This window comes from Struthio camelus, chromosome W (genome assembly GCF_040807025.1).
Source record: "Struthio camelus isolate bStrCam1 chromosome W, bStrCam1.hap1, whole genome shotgun sequence".
NCBI lineage: Eukaryota > Metazoa > Chordata > Aves > Struthioniformes > Struthionidae > Struthio > Struthio camelus.
The window spans coordinates 68,293,310-68,314,204 of record NC_090981.1 but is presented as its reverse complement, the minus strand read 5'-3'; the positions used below and the strand labels follow the sequence as shown (position 1 = coordinate 68,314,204).

General features: G+C 41.2%; 1 protein-coding gene across 1 annotated transcript in view; it reads left to right on the top strand.

Annotated features, from left to right (window-relative positions):
- The first annotated feature begins 1,017 nt into the window (after positions 1-1,017).
- The window catches only part of LOC104138482 (methyl-CpG-binding domain protein 2), a 43,186-nt gene continuing 23,308 nt past the window's right edge, over positions 1,018-20,895 (top strand). Inside the window, exons 1-2 of the mRNA XM_068924380.1 lie at positions 1,018-1,361; positions 14,707-14,866. Coding sequence (XP_068780481.1) covers positions 1,249-1,361; positions 14,707-14,866 — 273 coding nt within the window. The 5' untranslated portion in view covers positions 1,018-1,248. The remainder of the gene's footprint in view (positions 1,362-14,706; positions 14,867-20,895) is intronic.

Here is a 20,895-nt window from a genome sequence, read left to right as displayed (position 1 = left end):
AGAGGGAACGGGGCAGGCAGGCCGGTGATAGCAATCGGGACCCTAGGACGTTATGAGGGAAGCATATAGGATTTAAGGGAAGCAATAACTCTATTATAAAGTAATTGGTATTAGTTCCTTGTTATTAACAAGGACTCTTCAGTATCTAGACAACTTAGTGCAGAAGTTTGTTACAGAAATAGATGGTAAGAAAACAGGATAATGCTACGTCATGGTAAAAAAATGTCCAGAGCTAGACAAAATCTGTGGATCATGAGTTAAACTGCCTCACTGTAAGACACTGTTCAAGAGATGCCTTTTCTGGAGAGATTTAAACAAGCAGGAGGACAGCAGTCACTTTTTAGTATCACTAAGGCTTGTAGCAAAGCTCTGGAATTTAATAAATCAGAAGAGAGAATTCCTCAGGCTTCATCTTGGTAGTTTAACTGTATACCATGCAAATAAATTGCGCTGAACTTGGAATAGGGGATCCAAGAAAATACGTTTTGTTAACAGACACTTTGAAAAAGAAAATAACAAGTGAATTCAAATTTATGATAGATCAGTTTTGTGAGAGATCCCTTTCTGATAGGTTTTAATGCTGCAGCGTGTCCCAGAAAAAAAAAAAAAGACGTTAGCGATCAGCTTCTCTCATCCCGGACGACAAATTGACACGCGAAGAACTGTTACCGCCTGTTGTGCATCAGCGTCTGCCTGGCACGGTTCTGCGCTGGCGTTTTCTAAAGCGCCCGTCACGGCAGAGCCTAAACCCCTCCAGCCCTCGCAGGACGCCCTTAGGATGCTGAGGACGCCGGCGCAGGCGGCCACGGCGGCTCCCTCTGGCCGCTGCCGGCCCCCGCGGGACGGGACGGGACGGGACGGGACGGGACGGCTGCCGGCGGGGCCTGCCCGCCGCGGCGCTGGCAGCGGGGCCGCTCTGGCCCGCCTACGGCGCTCTCTATGGTCGGCGGGGGTTGGCCGCTCTGGCCCCTCTAGGACGCGCTCTGTGCCCCGGCTGGGAAGGCCGATGACACGGATTCCGGGGCTCAGTTACGGAAGCGGGCGCCGGGCGAGCGCTCCGCCGGCTGCGCGCGCAGCCCGGGCTCCTGGCGCCGAGCAGCGCGCCGTGGCCGCCATCGCCAGGGGGTCCCGGCCCCGGCCGTGTCCGGGAACAATAAAGCTCTTGTTGCGAGTGCCGGGGTTGGGAGTCGGGCAAGCCCCTTCCCCGTTCGTCCCTCCCCTCTCCGCCTCGGGCCCTGCGCCCGGTGCATGGAGAAGCAGGGGAGGATGGACTGCCCCGCGTTGCCCCCGGGCTGGAAGAAGGAAGAGGTGATCCGCAAGTCGGGCCTCAGCGCCGGCAAGAGCGATGTCTACTACTTCAGGTACGTGCCGGCGGGGCTGCCCGGCTCGCTGACAGCCCCCTCCCCCACCGGCGGGACGCGTCCGGCCCCGCCGGTGGACCGGGGCCAGCGCTCCGCCGCCGGGGCCGGCGCCCCTGGGTCAGCCACCTGCCCCCCGTCCTCCTCTCGGGGGCCCGCTGGGGGCTGAGGGGTCCGTCCGCTCCCGCCGCCCGCCTGTCCGCGGGCCGTTGGCGGCGTCACGGTCGGTCCCTTCCCGCCTGTCAGGCTCCCGGTCGCCGCCCGCCTGTCAGGGGGCCGCCCGCTGGGGAGCCCAGTCGCGTCCCGCCGCCGCCCGCCTGTCAGGGGAGGGTCGGGGCTCGGTCTCCTCCCGCCGCCCGCCTGTCAGGGGGCGGTTTGGGGGGGGGCCCGGTCCCCTCCCGCCTGTCAGGGGGCGGTTTGGGGGGGGGGGGCCGCTCCCCTCCCGCCTGTCAGGGGGCGGTTTGGGGGGGGGGGGCCGCTCCCCTCCCGCCTGTCAGGGGGCGGTTTGGGGGGGGGGGGCCGCTCCCCTCCCGCCTGTCAGGGGGCGGTTTGGGGGGGGGGGGCCGCTCCCCTCCCGCCTGTCAGGGGGCGGTTTGGGGGGGGGGGGCCGCTCCCCTCCCGCCTGTCAGGGGGCGGTTTGGGGGGGGGGGGCCGCTCCCCTCCCGCCTGTCAGGGGGCGGTTTGGGGGGGGGGGGCCGCTCCCCTCCCGCCTGTCAGGGGGCGGTTTGGGGGGGGGGGGCCGCTCCCCTCCCGCCTGTCAGGGGGCGGTTTGGGGGGGGGGGGCCGCTCCCCTCCCGCCTGTCAGGGGGCGGTTTGGGGGGGGGGGCCGCTCCCCTCCCGCCTGTCAGGGGGCGGTTTGGGGGGGGGGGCCGGTCCCCTCCCGCCTGTCAGGGGCCGGTTTGGGGGGGGGGGGCCGGTCCCCTCCCGCCTGTCAGGGGGCGGTTTGGGGGGGGGGCCCGGTCCCCTCCCGCCTGTCAGGGGGCGGTTTGGGGGGGGGCCCGGTCCCCTCCCGCCTGTCAGGGGCCGGTTTGGGGGGGGGGCCCGGTCCCCTCCCGCCTGTCAGGGGCCGGTTTGGGGGGGGGGCCCGGTCCCCTCCCGCCTGTCAGGGGCCGGTTTGGGGGGGGGGGGCCGGTCCCCTCCCGCCTGTCAGGGGGCGGTTTGGGGGGGGGGGGGAGCCCGGTCCCCTCCCGCCTGTCAGGGGGCGGTTTGGGGGGGGGCCCGTCCCCTCCCGCCTGTCAGGGGCCGTTGGGGGGGGCCGGTGCCCTCCCGCCTGTCAGAGGGCGGTGCGGGGGGGCTCACGGCCGCCGGTGTCGGGGAAGGGAGGGGAGGGGGCGGACAGGCGCCTGTCCCTGAGGCAGCGCCCCGAGCCGGCCCGGCTGCGGGGGCGGCGGCCGGGGTCGGTGCGGCCGCCTGCGGGGCCGGGCGCGGAGGGCGGCGGCGCCTCCCCGCCGCCGGCGCTGGGGAGCGCGGGGAAGAGGCGCCCGCAGAGCCGGCGGGAGGCCAGGTCTCCCCGCCGGGGCTGCTCTGCCGCATGTGCGAGCGTCCTGGGCAGCGAGCCGTGCCCCGCGCTCGGGAGGAGCCGCGCTCTGGGCGGCGATACTCCACCCCGCCGCCGAGCACGGGGCTAACCGCAGAGCCTAGGCTCAGGGCAGCCGCGGAGCTAGCGGAGCTTGCCAGGGGCGCCTTAGCCTGGTGTTCCTTGGGAGAGGAGTACTGGCACTGCTGCACGCTGCCTGTGACAGCTCTCCTGAGCTTAGCGCTTCAGTGTAGCAGAATCAACCGAGAGAGAGAGAGAGGGGAGGGGAAAAATCCCAAACCAAACGAACAGAAGAACGATAACTGCATTTAAACTAAGTCAGACTTATCCTAACTTATACCTGAGATAGCCTACCAATATAGTTAGATTATTGAGGGGGAAAAAATGCTGAGTTCATTAAGAAGCTCACCATTAGTAAGAAGAATTGAAATTTTAGCAAAGTTAAAAGGATGTGAAAATCAGAGAAGTCTTGCCCCTATAATGGGCTAGTTATAACAGTACATACTATAGTAAAACCAAGAGAAGCAACAGCAACCTAGTTTTGTTTCACTCTCCTGCTTGCTTTCAGAAACTGAAAAAATTATTTCTTTTCTCCATATAGAAATAAAATACACTCTGAAGTCTTGCTCTTAGGCCATGCTTCTGTAAGTCCAGCCTGCTGCACACCAGAGGAAGCTTTCTTTTGCAACGGCTAACCTCTTACCACAGCACCTCTATTTATAGCTCTATATACATCTGAAGAACCACACCTGAAACCTCTCCCAAACGTTACTGTTTCCGAGCAGAGCTAGCAGCCTCCTTTTGTCTCAGTGAATGGACTCAATCTTTCTGCTGTCCAGCTGGAGGAGTGAGAAATCGTGCTTGCTCCCTCTCACTGATACCAGTTAATGGAAAAGTCGGTTTCTGTCAGTGTTGAATATGGCATCATTTGACCCATCACATGTCACTACTAAACCAAATGAAACCTCTGGCAAAAAGGTCTCTAAATGTGGAGGAAGAACACTGAATTTCTTGAGGTTTTTGAATGAATCCAGCTGAAAACTTTTTTTAGATAAGTTCTGTTTATCACTGTTTTTGTTTTACCGCCTTTGTCTGAATTGCACTACCAACCGTATGCTAATATTGTGGCAGATGATTGGGTAGCATCTGGCATCGCTGTCTACATCTTTGCATCTGCCTTTCCTTGCTTCAGTGCTGCCTTATGAAGCCTGTCTGAAAAATTAAACTCGAGTCTACCGTTTGAATCCTGTTTTCTGGACGGGCTCTGGTTTACTGCAGATTGCTAAACTGAAATTTCTGCATTTCTGTTTTCAGATTTAAATATCAGACTTTTCTTAAGACAGACTCACTGCTGAATTTAATAGAATATATTTAATCCAGGAAAAACTAAATAACTTCAGGAGTTTGCTCAAAATGACCTATTTTAAATTAGTCATGTGTCTGTCCCATCAAAATGTAGGGATTTCGGTATTTTGCATATCTTACGTTCTTAATTAAAATATAAAAATATGGGGAAAATGCAGTAAGCTCCGATACTGCCAGGTTATAGTTCTTGTTGTGCAAAGAACGATATGTAACCTCATTGAATTCGTTAAGGCACTTTACTCAGCTCACTGAAAGCCTGGCATTTATGTTTTTATGATTTCTTAAGGCTAGGAAAAAACCAAGGAATTGGACAAAGCTTCATTTACGGTGATGGTCTAAATAATAATCGGTAATTAAGAGGAACTCTTGCAAGATTAATACCTGTTGCAATTTACCTGACTTACATTTTGAAACTTACTTCTTTATCAGGATTGCTATGTGGCTTTATGGAATTTTAGCATATCATGGTTTAGGAAGATGTGAATCATATAGAGTAAAACACTTCTGGTAGTTTCTGGTAGGATGTCATTTGCCCCATCTTCAGATATACTCATCGGTCTTGCTGCCCTTCATAATTATCACATAAAAGCTATTAAAACACAGGTGGGGTGGAAATACTTTACAAGTACTATACAAGATCAAACCAGCTTTTGAGGTTAGCCCCTTATGTGTAATGATCTGTGCCTTCATCCTTCAGATTTTGCTGCTGTTGCCAAAAGCCCTTTTAAGAAACTCTTTAACACACTTTTTGTTTAAGATGCAAGACTCTAATCTGCTCATCACTGACTCCAGAAGTCTGTCTTTTTTATGTGGGAAAGCGGTAGGAATACATGTTTCAAATTTTAGGACGCCTTCCAGCATGGTTAGCAGTGATGCAGATCTTCTGCCAAACAACCGCAAAATTGAAACTAAAAACTTACCAGGCAACTCATAGCTCAGAGTTTGTTGATTTCGCTACAGATTACAGGTTTGCAAAAATAAGTAGTCATTTATGTTTAGAGCAATAACTTCTGTTCAGTCACAGGACTACTGCACAACCAAAGTGAAAAAAATAAAAAAAAAAAATGTTTTTATGGCTTTAGGCAGGACTGGCATAGGAAATTTTTTTTTCTTTTCATTCTGTTAGAGCTATGAGGCAGATTTCAGCATTGCTATATTTAAAACAAATGAAAATCCACTTTGATCCAAGAAGTAGAGCAGGCCAAATACATTCAAAAGACTTATGTCACTAGCTCTTAAAAAAAAAAAAAGAATATCAACAAACACTGTGTTGGTAAAACATGTAACTGGGCACAAAGTGGGATCTGATCGGTATGCCTAATATGACTAGTATTCCCTAGAAGTTTGCATAGTCAGGATAACCTTTTGAAGAGTTAATATTACACTTTTGGAGCAATTGTAGGACAATGATGAAAATGCACAATGCATTTTAAGTGTGTACATTTTCAGAATAATTCACGTAAACTTCCAATTCCTTGATTTTATATTGGCAAGGAGAATAAATAATTTCCATATGTGTCTTGATTTGAAGATAGTAAGCTTGCACAGGTGACAGCAGGGGCCTGGCTTGGCTTGCAGAACCTTAATTAATGGTGATGAAGAAAATCTTCTTTTACAGCTGAGTTTGAGGCAGAAAAAATATAGTTAGTAATATAACTTAGTAATATCACTTGATCTAGAGAACACTGTATTAGAAACCAGGATGCTGAGTGTAGGACAAAGGCAAAACCAGCACAGTGTTCTCGGACTAGATACACGTTTTAAAGTTTAATGCACACATCAGATAACGTCCTGAAAGGTTATACGTACAATATAGCTGTTCTACTGTGCGTGTAGCTATAGTGTGTATCATGACGAGTAAGAATGTTCTGATTCTAGAACCAGGAATATTTTCTGTTCCAGTGATATGAATTGAAGTCAAAAGGAAGCTCATGATGGTGCTAAGACAAAATAGTGTTCTCTTGAATTGGTCTGAAATACTCAGCCACTGTCAAGGATATATATATGATCTTTCCTAGCTTAAAGAAGGTATGAATTCTGTTAATAACCATCTTGCCTCTACTATAAAGTGAAAGATCAACTTACAGCGAAGATGAGCTGGAAAGTAATTTTTGTTCATCCTCAAGAAGAATTAGTGTTCTTTCTGAACAGCTTATCTATCTTTGCGAGGATGTCCTTTATAATGCTATCCCCATAGTTGCAGTATGATGATCTGAGAGCGTTCTTTTACTTTCTTTAAATAAAATGTTGCAAAGTAATGCTAGAAGGCAAAATATTGCCTATACATCTGATTTTTCTTTTAAATTAAGCTCCTGTGCATGTATGAACCTTACTTCCAATATGTCATAACTATTGTACTCTTAATGTAATCAAAGCTTTTCCACAAAATTGTATCTACCTTAAGAAAATTTCTATATCTGACTTTACTAGTAGTGACTTATTTCTGTAAGTTCTCACACTGTTGTAAATTGGCACTGTGATTCTTTTTTTATAAGTATTATTTATTCAGGACACTATGAGGTAAGGGGTGCTGCTGTCCTGTCAAAAGACTCCATAATTCTTCCAAAGTCCTGTAAAAGTCTGAGTAAGGAACTTAAGGAACTTCTAACACAGGTATCTCAACTTCTGCTTTAATGACCTCTTCTTTCTATGAGTAAAATCCCCTAGTGTATATAACCCCTAGAGTGGAAAAGCATTTCTTAAACTCTGGCATGAAATTCCTTCTTTCAGAACAACAGCAACTTAATATTCTATTTTGATGCATTTGTTCTTGTTTGCCTTTTTCCCATGAAGAACTCCTATACTTTTGCTAGACAAGATTTAAAAAGCCAAGTAGTTTGACACCACTTTCAATGAATTCTAAAAGGCTGTTAAGTTTAACTACAGAAGCTTTTCCAGTATAGGTATACCCATGGGGAAAACACACATCCCTTTGAAGTTTGTTTTGTGGTTTGAAAATAAGATAAGTGCCAGAGAGTTTCCAGTGACATAGGATTAGTTCCTTTTTTTTTTTTTTTTTTTGAGGGAGACTTTTACCTAGGCATTGAGAAGCAAATGAGATGCAACTTCATAACTAATACTCCTGGAGCCTGAATTGGGACTGTGTTATACATAAGCATATTGCTGTTTTTTTTGTTTGTTTGTTTTTTCCAAAGGTAATCAGAGCATAGAACAAGTTCTAATAGTGACATCTAAATCTTGGAAATCTATTTCAGCTTCTGCACAAGAAAAAAAATTGCTAGCATTGGCTGCTTATTAATTTATTAGTGCTGCTCCCATTATGTTTTTTCTGCAGTGCACCCAGTTCATAGGATGACCTTAATTTAGCAGAATTTTGGGTTATCATCTTGTTCTTCTAATCTCTTCTGAAACTTTGTATCTTTTCTCCTTCACTGCTCATAATTGCACTGTTTTTCTAAATTTAAATGAAAACTAAAACAAGGACAATGATAATAACAAATATGTTACCCTAACCTTCACTTTTCTTGCATAGGCTTTCTCTGATTGCCCTTAGCTTTTAGTTTTAGTATTTTGGATGTCTTTTTTATTGCCTGTTGGAAGGAGAAACTAAAACCTCAGATTGGTCATGTTAGAAATCTACTGCTGTACAGACTACATGCAGTAGTCAACCCAGTTGACTATGGAAGTCTGTGACAGATAAATCAAAGTTATACCTGAAGCAATGTACTCAGGTTTGTGTGTAGACAAAGGTGGTCTAACCTTTTCAGTGCTGCAGGTTGCCTGACAGTTTTGGGGCATCTCTATCAATGTCACGTAGAAAGAAAATTTCTGGCAATGCATTGCTGTGCTTATGTAGAACAAAACAGCTCTGTACAGCAGGAGCCTGCTGCTCCTGCAGTGATACCCTACCTTCAGCAAGCAACTGGAAGTTTCAGTGAAGCACTTGTTTCTGTTGCCTTGGCTTTCTATGGCTCAGTTAACTTGCATTGCTCTCTGAAAATGCATGGTAACAATCTCCCCTAATTAAGTTTGGTGCAGTGTGGGCAATGCTGGTTGAACCATGTTGGCAAAGAGAGTCTTCATATGTAAAATATATTTAATTTTCTTTATAGGGTGAATTCATCACCGTACTGAATAATAATGTTTATTATCAAATCGTAGTGGTGACACTTTGATTCTATTACACAAGGGCACAGTGAATGAGTCCTCTGTCTCACTAAGGCAGCTCTCCAGACTGTTTTCTTAGGAAACGTAGAAATGAAGTCTGATAAGCGAAGCCAAAATATTTTCAGAAACAGAAGATTAAATAAAGATATAGAAAATAACCTTTTAAAAATCAGCAGTTCACCAGCATCAATTGCTATCAATGATTTAGTGTGGCAATATAAACTCTATGTACTATTATGTTTAAAAAAAAAAAAAAAGTGTTGTTGCAAGGGAGTTTAGATAATCAAGTGCTGAACTTTTTGCAACATTCATGTAGTGACTTCTTTAATAAATCTTTGAATGTCTTAGAATATGTATTTGAGCATTTGCAATCACATCTTTGAGAAAGGATCTCTTCCAACAGTTATAGACCAACTTTTATTTCTTAGTTGAATAAATCTGCCACGTACCCTCAGAAGTCAGCTACACAGGAGGCTTTAATGAACAGCTGTCCGGCATTAGGTTTGCTTGAACATAAGATCAAACAACTAATTTTATTGTGGTCTTTCTGCGGTCTTATTAACTATTACATAGTGAAATGCTCAGATATATTTTCAGTTTCCTTATGTTCCTGGGCTTCATTCCCACTTTATGGAGGGGAATGATTGATAGAATTACTTTGCTTTGCTCTACCTCTGTTAGGTAGCCAAATTAAAGTGTCTTTAATCAGACATGCCTTTTCAAAGGCATTTAGCGTTGTTCCTCCATTGCTATTTGACTTTACAGCGTTCCTGTAGCTCAGACTACAGCCTGTCAGATTGGGCCCTCAGAAAACAGGAACTATACAACTGTTGGCTACCTCTGGAAAACTGGTGTGACTGACTTGCTTAAATTGGCCCTGCAGTTCTGTAGTAGAGGGGGATAAGTGCTAAATTAAAGGAATGTATTTTGTTTTTAACAGCCATGAGATTGCTTATTCTCTTTCTTCAGTTTCTTCTTACTTTGGCTATTGCTGCAAAACTGAGAAGCTAGATCTGCTTTAAAAAACAAAAAGCAAGACATTTTTAACTTGGAGAAGATGACCTATTTTCCCTATTATCGGCTGCTGTTGGAGCATCTAGTTTGCTTGGATTGAAATTTTCCCTCAAAGTCTGTTTGATGGGGAGAGCCAGCATATAAAAGCTCAAATGAAGCAGTTTACCAAAATTTTGTTGAAAGCAACTGAAAACAGAAATGTCTGCTTACAATAAGATTATTGTTTTAATAAGCTGAGCTACTGTCTTGTTGCAGATATCACCTCTTTTGAGGTGTACTGCTTTTTCTTAACTGGTTATGTTGAAAAAATTTTGTACAGCATTTAACTTGACAGGGTAAAGCTTGACTCTTCTAGCGGTTATGTGTGTCTCATATTTGAGAGAACTAAGTCTTCAATTTAAATGCACTAAATATTACATTTCTATTTGGAAAAAATATAGGAACTTCTAACTGAAGCTAACTAATTCTTTAAAACACTATGCAAAGTTAAGAATGTTTAGGTAAGGTTAAATATTTGTAACTTTAACGCTTGTCAGAACAACAGTCTTACAACAATCTATTGTATAAGATATATTTGGAGATATTTCTGTGTAGTTCCACATTTATCTTGCAATTTTAAATTGTCTCAATATTGGGTCATACTATAATGTAGTCAAACCAGAGGCTCCTCTGTGTCACAGCGGCCTGAAAGAACTCTTTCACTGCCTTCTTGTTGCATGAAAGAAGTCAGTGTAAAATTAAGGAATGCCCAGAACATGTGGATGAGGGCAAATTTTACTGGTTTCCTCCATATCTATGTAATTTCTCCTTGAAACAGTGTAGTGATCCATGCTTCTAACTTTTCTAGCAGTTTAAATTTTAGAATATGTGAACGCAAAGCAATACATTTGAAAAATCTTTTACAGCAGGTTTAAGTTTGAAGTCTAAGCCTTCTTCAACATCCTTTTCAGTTTGACTTCTAAAATATCTCTTTCATCCAGAAGCATCCAGAAGATGCTTCTGAGAGCAAACAAAGTGTAAAACTCATCCTTCTATCCTTCTTTCCTACTGAAAACCAAAATTGAACTTAAACTTGGTTTTAATTCCCTTTTTTAAAAAAAGAAGAAAATGCTATTACATAGTTGAATCCAAGGTGTATAGGCAGAAGTCTTGTATGTAGGCATACTAGTTTAAATAGACGCTATAATGTCACCTTTTCCGTTCAGTGCGTACTAATGATTTAACAGATGTTCAGATAAAGCCCCTGCACATAACCCATCTATTTGACTTTTACTCAATGGAACTTTCTCTGCAGGTAAGAGAAGTGAGGAGACTTTGCAGCAAGAGCAGGACAGAGATTAAAGATAATGTGGGAATGATTCAGAAATAAGCTCTTACTTTATTGGCTTGAGAGCCTACATTTTCAAAGTAGAAAAATTACAAAATAGTGTTTCCTTGAAACCAAAGGGAAAGCCAGTAGCTGTTTTGTTTGCTTCCTACTGAGGTTATACTCTAAGGCTTACACACCATGTATTTTCTCCGTGTCCATATTTCTGTATCATGTAAACTTTTAGATAGGATAGGAAGGTTAGTGGGAAATGGAATCAATTGAAATGTAGTTTCACAGTAGATTTCAGTAGATATTAAGAGGTTGCACCAAGATAATGTTCTGATTTAAGCAGGAGAAATGCTGCTCAGTCTGTTGGACTTTGTTGAAATTCACTTTCTATTGGGTGTCATTAGATATCATTGAAGCTGGAGAAAAATGGGAAATACTGCAGGGTTTGTAAAGTGGTTGAGGAATGGCTTGAAGGGGAAACAGTAGAAGGCTTTGTAAAACGAGCTGCTTGGTTATAGAAAGTTACTAATGGAGCTGCACAAATGATATTCTTAGAACTAATCTGATATTAGTATTTATTAACTTGGATGCACAAGTGGTGTGTGCTATGCATCATCAGCAGGTTTCATATCTAGGACATCATCAGAACAAGTGAGGATCAGAAAATAATCAGGAGGAACTGGATGACTTTGAACATAAGGGAATTATTTAGGATGAAAATAATAGGGAATTAGAGAAGGGCATAGAAGACTTTGCTCCTAAGGTCTAAGAACAAGAATTTCTGCTTTTTGTCAGAGAGGTCAGAAGGCTGGTCCATTTGGAAGGAAAAGATGTATTGACGATGATATGAATGTAGCAGGATGCGACTGAGACATACATCTGGGGAGAGAGGGAAGTAGTGATGTCCCTGAGTGCGGACTTGAGCCAGGGACATTTGGAAAAGGGGTGGGACAATATGAATGAACAGTGGAATTCTGAACCAGTCCAGAATAGGTTCTTGACTGAAGTGGAATGCAAAGCTAGGGCTGTGAGATTCCTCTCTGAAAATACACCTGCTTTTTTAGTTTGTTCTTCTCATATAAAGTCAAGAACAGCTGTAGCAAGTCGATATCATCCTTCACACTGATGCGGGCAAACATGAAAGCAAAAGCTAAAGGTTAGATCATCAAACACTTTTTATTTACAAAAAAAAAAAAAGAGAGAACTATTTTCATTTGGTTCTTTTTTGTGAGACTGGCCATTTTGTAAAAAGAATTTTTTCAAGGCGTGCATTCTTGTCTTGGATTATTTTTTAACTTTTATTTTTTAATCTCAGCCCAAAAATGTGGTTCTTATTAACACTGAATTCAAGGTGAAAATAGATATATTGCTGATGGATTACAGCCTGCCACCATTAACTTAAGTGGTAGATTTTGTGCTGTGGATTGAAGTAGCCTTTAACGCCAACCCTGCCAAAGATCCATGCAGACATGAATTAAGGATATTGGATCATATTCTTTGGTTTGCTTTTAGATTAGTAATAGTAATAAAAACAAGTTAGAAGCATAAATAATAGAATTAAAAGTATTGGATGCATTAATAAAGTTTGCTTGTGAATTCTGTTTTCAGAGTTCTACACGAAGAGTTTTTAGTGAAGCTAGGCTGATAGCTGCACACTGCTGGAATTTGGATTAACTCAAGGTATATGTGAGGCATTCCTCTCCAAGGAAGCTGAAGAGGAAAACTAATAACTAGACTCTCTTGATGAGAGTCTGTTAGTTCCTTACAGAATAAAAGGTGGTGGTGTGGGAAAAATGGAAGAATGAAATGAAACCTTATTTCTTCTTTGGTACAAAAATTAGTGTATAGTAGAAGATGTGATTGTCAAACTTTTATATATCCTTTCGCTGGTTATTTAGCTATTGGCTAAAATGACTGAGTGTATACAGGTTTCAATTAAAAAAAAAGTTTTTGGAACAGAGAACGTAAACACTGACTTCAGGGCCTGCTTAAAGTCATTGTTTTCTCCTTTTCATTCAGTGTTTTATGTTCATGAGGAAAACTGGGAAGGCAATTCACAACAGGAGGCCTTATTCAGTAAAGTTAACCCTTCCGAACTCTGTTAGAAAACGTGAATATTTGGCCAGGCAACCAGTAATTCTTGACAAAGCTTTATCCTGAACTTATCTCACATGAGTACCTGAAGAGTGAGAGACAAGGTATCTGATTATTTTAATGGGAAACTTAGTTGTCACGCAAGAGACTTGCTTGGTCTCTGACCTTCAGTGTAGAATTTTACCTACCGTTAACAAGCTAGGGCACTAATTTCAGCTATCTAAAATAAAACTAAAGTGTGTTGTATTTAGTTTGGCATATAGCACAGTTTCAATTCTCTGCTTAATGAGAGGTGGAATAGAGTTGGGGGGGGGTTGAGGTTTTTTTTTTTTTTTTTCCCCTTCCCACACCCATCCTTGAGGAGGTTAGCTTCAGATTGCAATCTATTTTAATTTTTTTTTTCTCCCACCCTTTACCTCTTGTTAATTATCGTTCTGTATTTCTGGATTCATTTAAATAACTTTTTAAAATGTTTGTCTTAATTAGTTATTTTTCCCAGAATTCAATACATATTCTTCTGTGTGGAAGTTCTTGCCTTGAGGTATTTGCACATTTGAAAATAAACACTTTGGAGAAGTGAAGAAGACAAAAATCTTTAGTAGCTTTCTGCGCAAAGGAAGTGGCCTGAAAAATGCTGTGAGCTCTGTTAATCTTATGGGTTTCATTAGTCTGGAAGCTTTTGATATTTGGCTAAATTTGTTGGATAGGAATTTGCGTTAGACATTTAAGTGACTGTTGACTCATATGATGAATATTTAGCTGTTTTCATGACTATCTGTACTGGGAGGCTATCATAAACTGGTGTTGCAGTCTGAGAGTTTTACGTAGTGTTTCTTGACACTTGATTTTCTGTCAAACTGTTGGGTCTGGAGGCAGCACCATTGTCCCTTGCAGTGGAGATAACTTCATATAACTTTTTGTCAGTAAACTGCATATTGGCAGTGACCTGCACACAGGACATGCGAACTGATTAGTAAGTCTACTTGAAGCCCCTATAAGGTCAGTGAAAATCTGCAGGAATTAAGTGCATATTCAGGGCTGACAGTATGTGCACAGTGCCTGTGTTGCTGTTCTGGATGCTTGAGACCGTCGTGTAGGTGAGAGGTTAGAAAGTTTTGTAGGACTGGAAGAAATACCCCTTTCTTAGGATAACTCTAAATTGGATATTTGCTGATATTACTCAAAACATCAGCTGGGAATTCGGGGTAAGTGAGAATAGTTCCAAGTGAAGCTGATTTTGGTGAATTATGTATTACATAACTGACTTCATCTATTGCGGTAGGATCTGCCGTTCGTATACACAGTTGCAGCTTTTGAACCTGCTTCATATTTTGCATCATCTTGCTCGCTTGCTTCTTGCTCGGTTACTTTTCTGGCTTCGCTCACCAGTGTTAGTGACTGAATAGAAAAGTGATGTTATGTCACCTCAGATCTTGGTTCTGCGCTTCTGTTTAATGCCATGCTGTTTGGTTGCTGAGATGGGTTGCTGTTGAGTCTTGTCTGACCTTAGCCAGCGATCAGTTTAAACCTTGCCTTTGATCTTTGTTTTGTGCAGAGAGATTCCTTCACTTGTCCACAGTCTGACATTCCATTCTATACTGCGTATATCTGAGTTTAGTTTAGATTAACTGCTAAGGCAGCTTTCCAGGGTGTAGTGTATCCTCGTGTCCATCAGCTGGAGATCTAAGTTAAAACTTAGGCAAAGGATGGGACTGCATATGCAGAGATTGGGCAGGTATACTATCACTAATCAATGCATCAATGAACATGCCACATGGAGTAAAGATATGGAAACTTTACAGATATTTAACAAGGTATAAAACCTGCTATAAGAAGTCACAGTTGTATCCTCTTGTACAACAAAACATACTAAAGTGTTTTCTTCTTTTTAGTCCAAGTGGTAAGAAGTTCAGAAGCAAGCCTCAGTTGGCAAGATACCTGGGAAACACTGTTGATCTCAGCAGTTTTGACTTCAGAACGGGAAAGATGATGCCCAGTAAATTGCAGAAGAACAAACAGAGACTAAGGAATGATTCTCTCAATCAAAATAAGGTTTGTTAGTAAATACTGTGTTTAAGGATATCCTAAAAAATCCTTTCCTATAGTTCATTTAGTAATTTTTTTTCTGCTTAAAGCAGTCTGCTTCTGAGGTGTACATATATGTTTAATTTTTAGTAGTGGTAGATGCAAATTTTTAAATAGAGGGAATGCTCTGCTACTACCAAGAAAATACCAAGGTGAGGTTAAACATGAAAAAAAAAATTGAGTAATTCAGGAGTTGGCTTATGACTAAAGAGAACAAACTTCAGTGCTAGTCATCTACCTGAATAATATTCTTCTAAATGGGAAGAATTAAGACTATTAACACCAATAGATTGTCCTGTGCAAGTTTTGAAGTTATTGTGTTCATCTTCCTGTTCTGAGCTGAAATAGTTCACGTTTTTAATATGTGCCGGGAAGCTTGTTTTCTGAGGCAACTGTATTTGTCTGTACAAATCTGGATGTCTGCTTGTAGCTATGCAGCTAAACAAGGCCAAGTATTTTTTCTGTATTTATTTCACGACTGGGTCTTACTTAATTGAGCCAGACTGTTCTCTTATTTATTTATTTTTAAACAACAGTGTAGCCTTCCAAATGCTGAAGATAATTTATACAGTAGCTTGAAAATAAAAGGCTTAAGCACACGGAAGTAAAATAATTGATGTGCCTTCTAGGGAGATGACAAGTGAATTTAACTGACGCTCAGATACTACATTGCTGGACCTAATATAAATATCTAATACAACAGGTTTCCTCAGATGTTTGAAAGGTTTTCTGTAACAGCCTCCAATGTTTTGCTTTTAAAGTGTTTTATTCTTAGGGCTTTCATAACTTACAGTAGTGTGTGAAAATAGCTGACAAGTTAGAGCCTAGTCCTGTATACTGATGTTTTTTGTCATCTGCCATTTCTAATGTGTGAACTACACATTTCATGCTGATTTCTTTTTATTTAAAACATGCCTTCACTTTATTTCTATTTTTTTTTTCTTTCCACAAACATGAGGCTTTCAAATAGTATAACTATGAGGTAGTCTTAGGAAAAGGTTTTGATTAGGCTTTTTGCATAAGCAGAAATTTAAAAACTTGGTATATAAAATAGAGATGGAACTGTGCTCACTTTGCTTTACTAAGGTTTTAGATTACTTGTATGTTGCTCAGAGTAACCATGTTAAATGCAAGATTAGAATCTAAATTAATGCTGTTTTTTAACGTAAATAACATTTGTTATTTCTGAGTGATTTAATCTGTAATTCATAGGCTTTCCAGAATTTCTTCAGTATTCCTGTGTTAGTTAAAAATAGGACCTCAGCTTAATCCTGAAGCTTATATTTTCTTCCACAGATGTTGAAAGAGATTGGTTGTGGTCATCTTCTAGTCCACCTTGCAGCTGTGCTGCTAGCGGAGCCTTAAGAGAGAGACTTGCATAGGCAAGTTGGTGTATAAACTTGCTCATGTTTTACTTGTTGTTTGTTTTTATACAAACAATTTACCACAAATGTTTCTAAATTCTTTGGCACCTCTTCTGTTTCAAGAACAAGTATAAAAATGTACTTGAGCCTTCTTTCACAGACATGTCTAGGCAGTTAGATATATACATGTGGTGGATGGAAATACCATCTTGCCATACTTCTAACTTTGAGATTCTCATCATTAGCAGCCTAGAACTCCGTGTCTTCAATGACATATTAATGTCTCCTGGTTTCAACTGGAACCGAGGATATTATATGTACATAATTGTCTTTGCTTTGCAATATTAATGTGCAACAGTGTAAGTGATGTAGAAATACTGTTCTAGCAGTATACTTTTCTCCTATCTTAGCATTATGCGTTCTTATTGACCTTTCAAAACTGGCAATAAAGGCGAGTATCTGATAGGTTGGTCTACTGCAGAGCCACGGGAGGAGTTTTACTTCATCTTACACTAATCATTTCACTACTTTCAGTGTAAGCATTTTTACATTTCACTTGCAAATTATTTGATTCATTTGAAGCGCTTTTGAAGAGACAAAGAAATTAAATTGAATAGGTATCCAATAGAAATGGCACACTGCTGTGCTTATAAAAATATGCCTAACAGTTCTTTATCTTGAAAGAGAAACATAGTAGAATCTACTGGTTAAACATACTACCTGGTTATAAGTGAATTCTTAGATTAAAGGATTTGAAAGACCTGGAAATATGTTACTGAGCTTTTAAATGTCGTCTTCTCTTTAATGTCTGGGGGACATTGATGCTTCTGGAAATACATGTCTTTGAAAAGATAGTGAACTGAAAGGTTCGTTGGAAACTGTTCATGGAGCATAAAATGTTCTTAATAATGAATAAAATTGAGCAGGGAACATTGATATTCCTATGAGCTGATACATTGTCATAGTTCCCAGAATAGGAAAGGATTTTATTTTGCCATAGTAATCAAGCAATGTAAAAACCACAACATCTCTTTGTTTCTGAATGCTGAAGTTTTGTAGGTATGCCTATACCTGAATAAGGTGACCTTAATCACTGTCTGAAGTGAACAAATCTGTGTCTGGCCAGTCAAAATATGTAGATAGTGTCCTTCATCTCAAATATTCAAAGGATCTCTCAACAGAGAGCTTCAGCAGAGGTGTTGGTTGTAGAAATATTAGTTATCTCATCTATTGGGATGTAACTATTGGAAACTTTTCCCCTGTCGTGAATGAATCTCACACATGGGCTGGGTTCTGGTGTATTGTTTAAAAAAAAAAAAAAAACAATTTATCTGAACATCGGTCACTTCCTGTACCATGTGATAATTTTTTTTCCCTGTACATGTGAAGATCTGCAGGGTGCTAGAGATGAGTTTAACAAGTTTCTGTACCAAAAAGTTTATTTCTGTGGTTCAAAACTCCATGCCACAAATAGGAGACTTAATTTATTTAGAATGATTCCAGAAAGCCCAGATGTGACTAGCAAGGAGGAAAAAGTCAGAAAGTAATAAAAGTATGATTACAGTACTTAGGAATGGATCTATTTTTAGTTTAGACGGTTTAGCCTAATGACCATTTTGTAGTATGTGCCCTTGATTTAAACAGTTTATGGGATATCTAGGTAAGAGCCATGGCATTGCAAAAATCCTGGATGGTCTGTGCTTGATAGTTGCTTGATAAATATGAACCTTTATTTTCTGCATAGATTATAACTCATCAGAGTTGTGCTTTGACTGTAAAGGCTAAACAGCTCTTTAATGTAACTGAATTTGCTTAAGTGCTCACAGTGCCTAAGGGAATTTCCCCTTTTAAGGTTAATGTATTCGGGGTGTAAAGCAAAGTTAAACTTCTCTTTAAGTTAGATTTCAGACCAAAAGAAATCTTGAAATTTTTTTCATGAGCTAGAATCTCAGGCCTTTGTTCTAGAAATGTTTGTTGAATCAAGTTTGTCCCACATGTTGCAGATGGCTCAGTAATATTGTTATTTTTTTCAGTTTTAATAGCCCTTTTACCACTAATTCTGGTGCTACTGCACAGAATGTCCTGGAGGCATGGACTTCAAAGCCTGAAGTACTGCTTTGAACTTAATGTCACAAGATCAGGGAATGTGAAGCTTGCAGGATAGGTAAAGTCTGTCAAGGTACTGGTGCAGATTACGTGGTGTGAGTGAATTTGATTGCCGTAATACTTTGGGCAAATTTAAGTACATGCTGTTGTTGTCTAGCTCTGATCGGTGATTCTGTGTATTTTGCTTCCCCAGTGCTGCACCATTATGTAACACAAAAGGTCTAACATTAGACTTACTTTTTCATTGTTGATGGGGGAAAAAAAGTCTATAGTCAGTATCTCAAACTCTCTGTCATGGAAAATGAGCCTGCAAGCACATGTGCTGCTGAATAAACATCAGTGTATCCTGGGGAATGGACAAAACTGGAAGGATTGGACCCCTTTGCAAGACTGTGTGAGTTCAAGCTCATATATTCTGCCTAAAAGGCATTTAAAAAGAAAATAAGGTTAACTGCTTCTGGGTACTCCCTGTTCTTTTTATGGAGCTAGGGAGGAGAAATAAAAAGTTCTAGAAAACCCGTAACCTGTGAAGGGATGTGGAACTTCATCAAACTTTGGATAAGCTGAAATGTGGGAGTTATATGAGCGCTCTCTGAAAAGCTAGCATACCTGACAAAAAAGCAGAATCAGAATGATGTTTCTAGATAAGTTAGATTGGTCAGAAGATCTGTAGCAGTGTTCGTTGTGGCCCACAGTATGAATTAGGAGAAACCCATTACAGTGGTCCTTGATCTAGCATGCAACACACATGCTAAAAGCAATGCTCAAAGTGTCTGAAAGTATTCCTCAAGTAGGGTGGGACTATCTGGATGAAACAGAAGGAAAAGACCAATATATATACTTGCCTACAAACTTAGACTCTCATTTTTGCTTTGTATAGGAAGATCCTTGAATTGGTGTACTATTGAATGGTAATTTCTCAGCATGATTTGAACTAACAAGTGGAATTAGGCACTGATGCTCGCTTGCTGTTTGCTCCAGCCATGGAAACTCCGGTCACAGCAGTTAGGAATAAACAGGGTCAGCGGTGGAGCTGAAAATGGAGATCTCTGAAGATGTGCTGCTTTTCTCTTTTGAAAGCAATAGTATTTCAGACATGGGGACTGGGTAGTTTCTGGCCGTAAGTTTATAAATGTAGAAATGTTAGGTACCTGAATTTCTGAGGAAAACTTCCATTGGAATTTGAGGTTTTAGCCTTATTATATTTTTAATGGGATAACTGCACTACCTGGAGAGAGAAAAAAAAAAAAAGGAGAGGTCAAGGTTCACTTATGTGTTCTAGCATATTTCTTCTGTTGGTCTGGAAAGCTGTTTTGGCTTTTACAAGATAATGAGCAAATCAGTATTACTCAAGCATTCCCAACATATTACAGAACTTACTTATAAACTAGTGTATGATTTGAGTCATACTGTTGAATAGATAAGAATGTGCATAGTACATTTGACAAATTGACTTCTTTGCCTGCTGGGTAAAGAATTTAGGCCTGAAATATTAAAACCATCCTGTAATTTAGGTTACATTTTAAGGTGCCTAGATAAATATGAAATATTATTCTGCTGCTCCTTCCTATTTACAGGCCTTGGAGTTATATGGAGGAATTCCTTAATTTTTCCACCAGGAAGAATTTAATAGCTCAGCGTCATCTTGGAGAGGCTATATAAAGAGGCTCTCCCTCCACCCGAAAGATGAGTCAAATAGTTGGATGGGAGTAGCCAATATGATAACTGTTGTGGTTTGTGAGGATATATCTTGGGATTAAGAGGCTTGTCTGTAGAATGCTCTTTTGGATGAAAATTACTTTCTGCAGAGTGCAGAGATTATGTTCTCTTCATTGCTAGTTTATAGGCTATTCATTGTACAAATGTAGAAAGAATGACTTCACCCTCCCTTTCTTATCTCCTATCCACCTTACAATAACCGAGATATGCTAAAATACAGGAGCATGGTGGACTGTGATGATGGAGGAACTACCCTGTCGGATTCCTAGCAAAGCTCTAAAAGAGGGATACCTACTTTTAAAATAAGAATTTAATCTGAAACTGATGCTGTGAACAGAAAGCTTATTAATAAGCCTGAGCCCCTAGCCAAATTTTTTATTTCATTTTTATATAGATCATTAGAGAATATCTATCTAACTTAAATTATATGGAATTCCAGTATGTTCAGCTTAGGAACTAAAGGCTTTTAAACATTTAGTGCTCTCTGGTTCTTAACACATTCTAGTCTATAAAGTTGTGTAGTCCAAATTATATAGTCTAAATACTGAGGCTTTGAAGAGAGATTTAATTCACATTTCTAAGCCCAAGAAATTACTTCTTCTAGTAAAAAAAAAAAAGAAAAAGAAAAAAGAGTATAAATATATAATAGGTATATGAGTAAATCCTAGTGACAAATTCTTTTAACTTGGTTCTTGGTACAATATCAAAGTTCATTGTGTAACTTTTGAACTATGATCTCACAGCCAATTATAAAACTTTCTTCTAGGACTTGAAATATTATATGATAGTTTACTTTTCTTCCTTTTC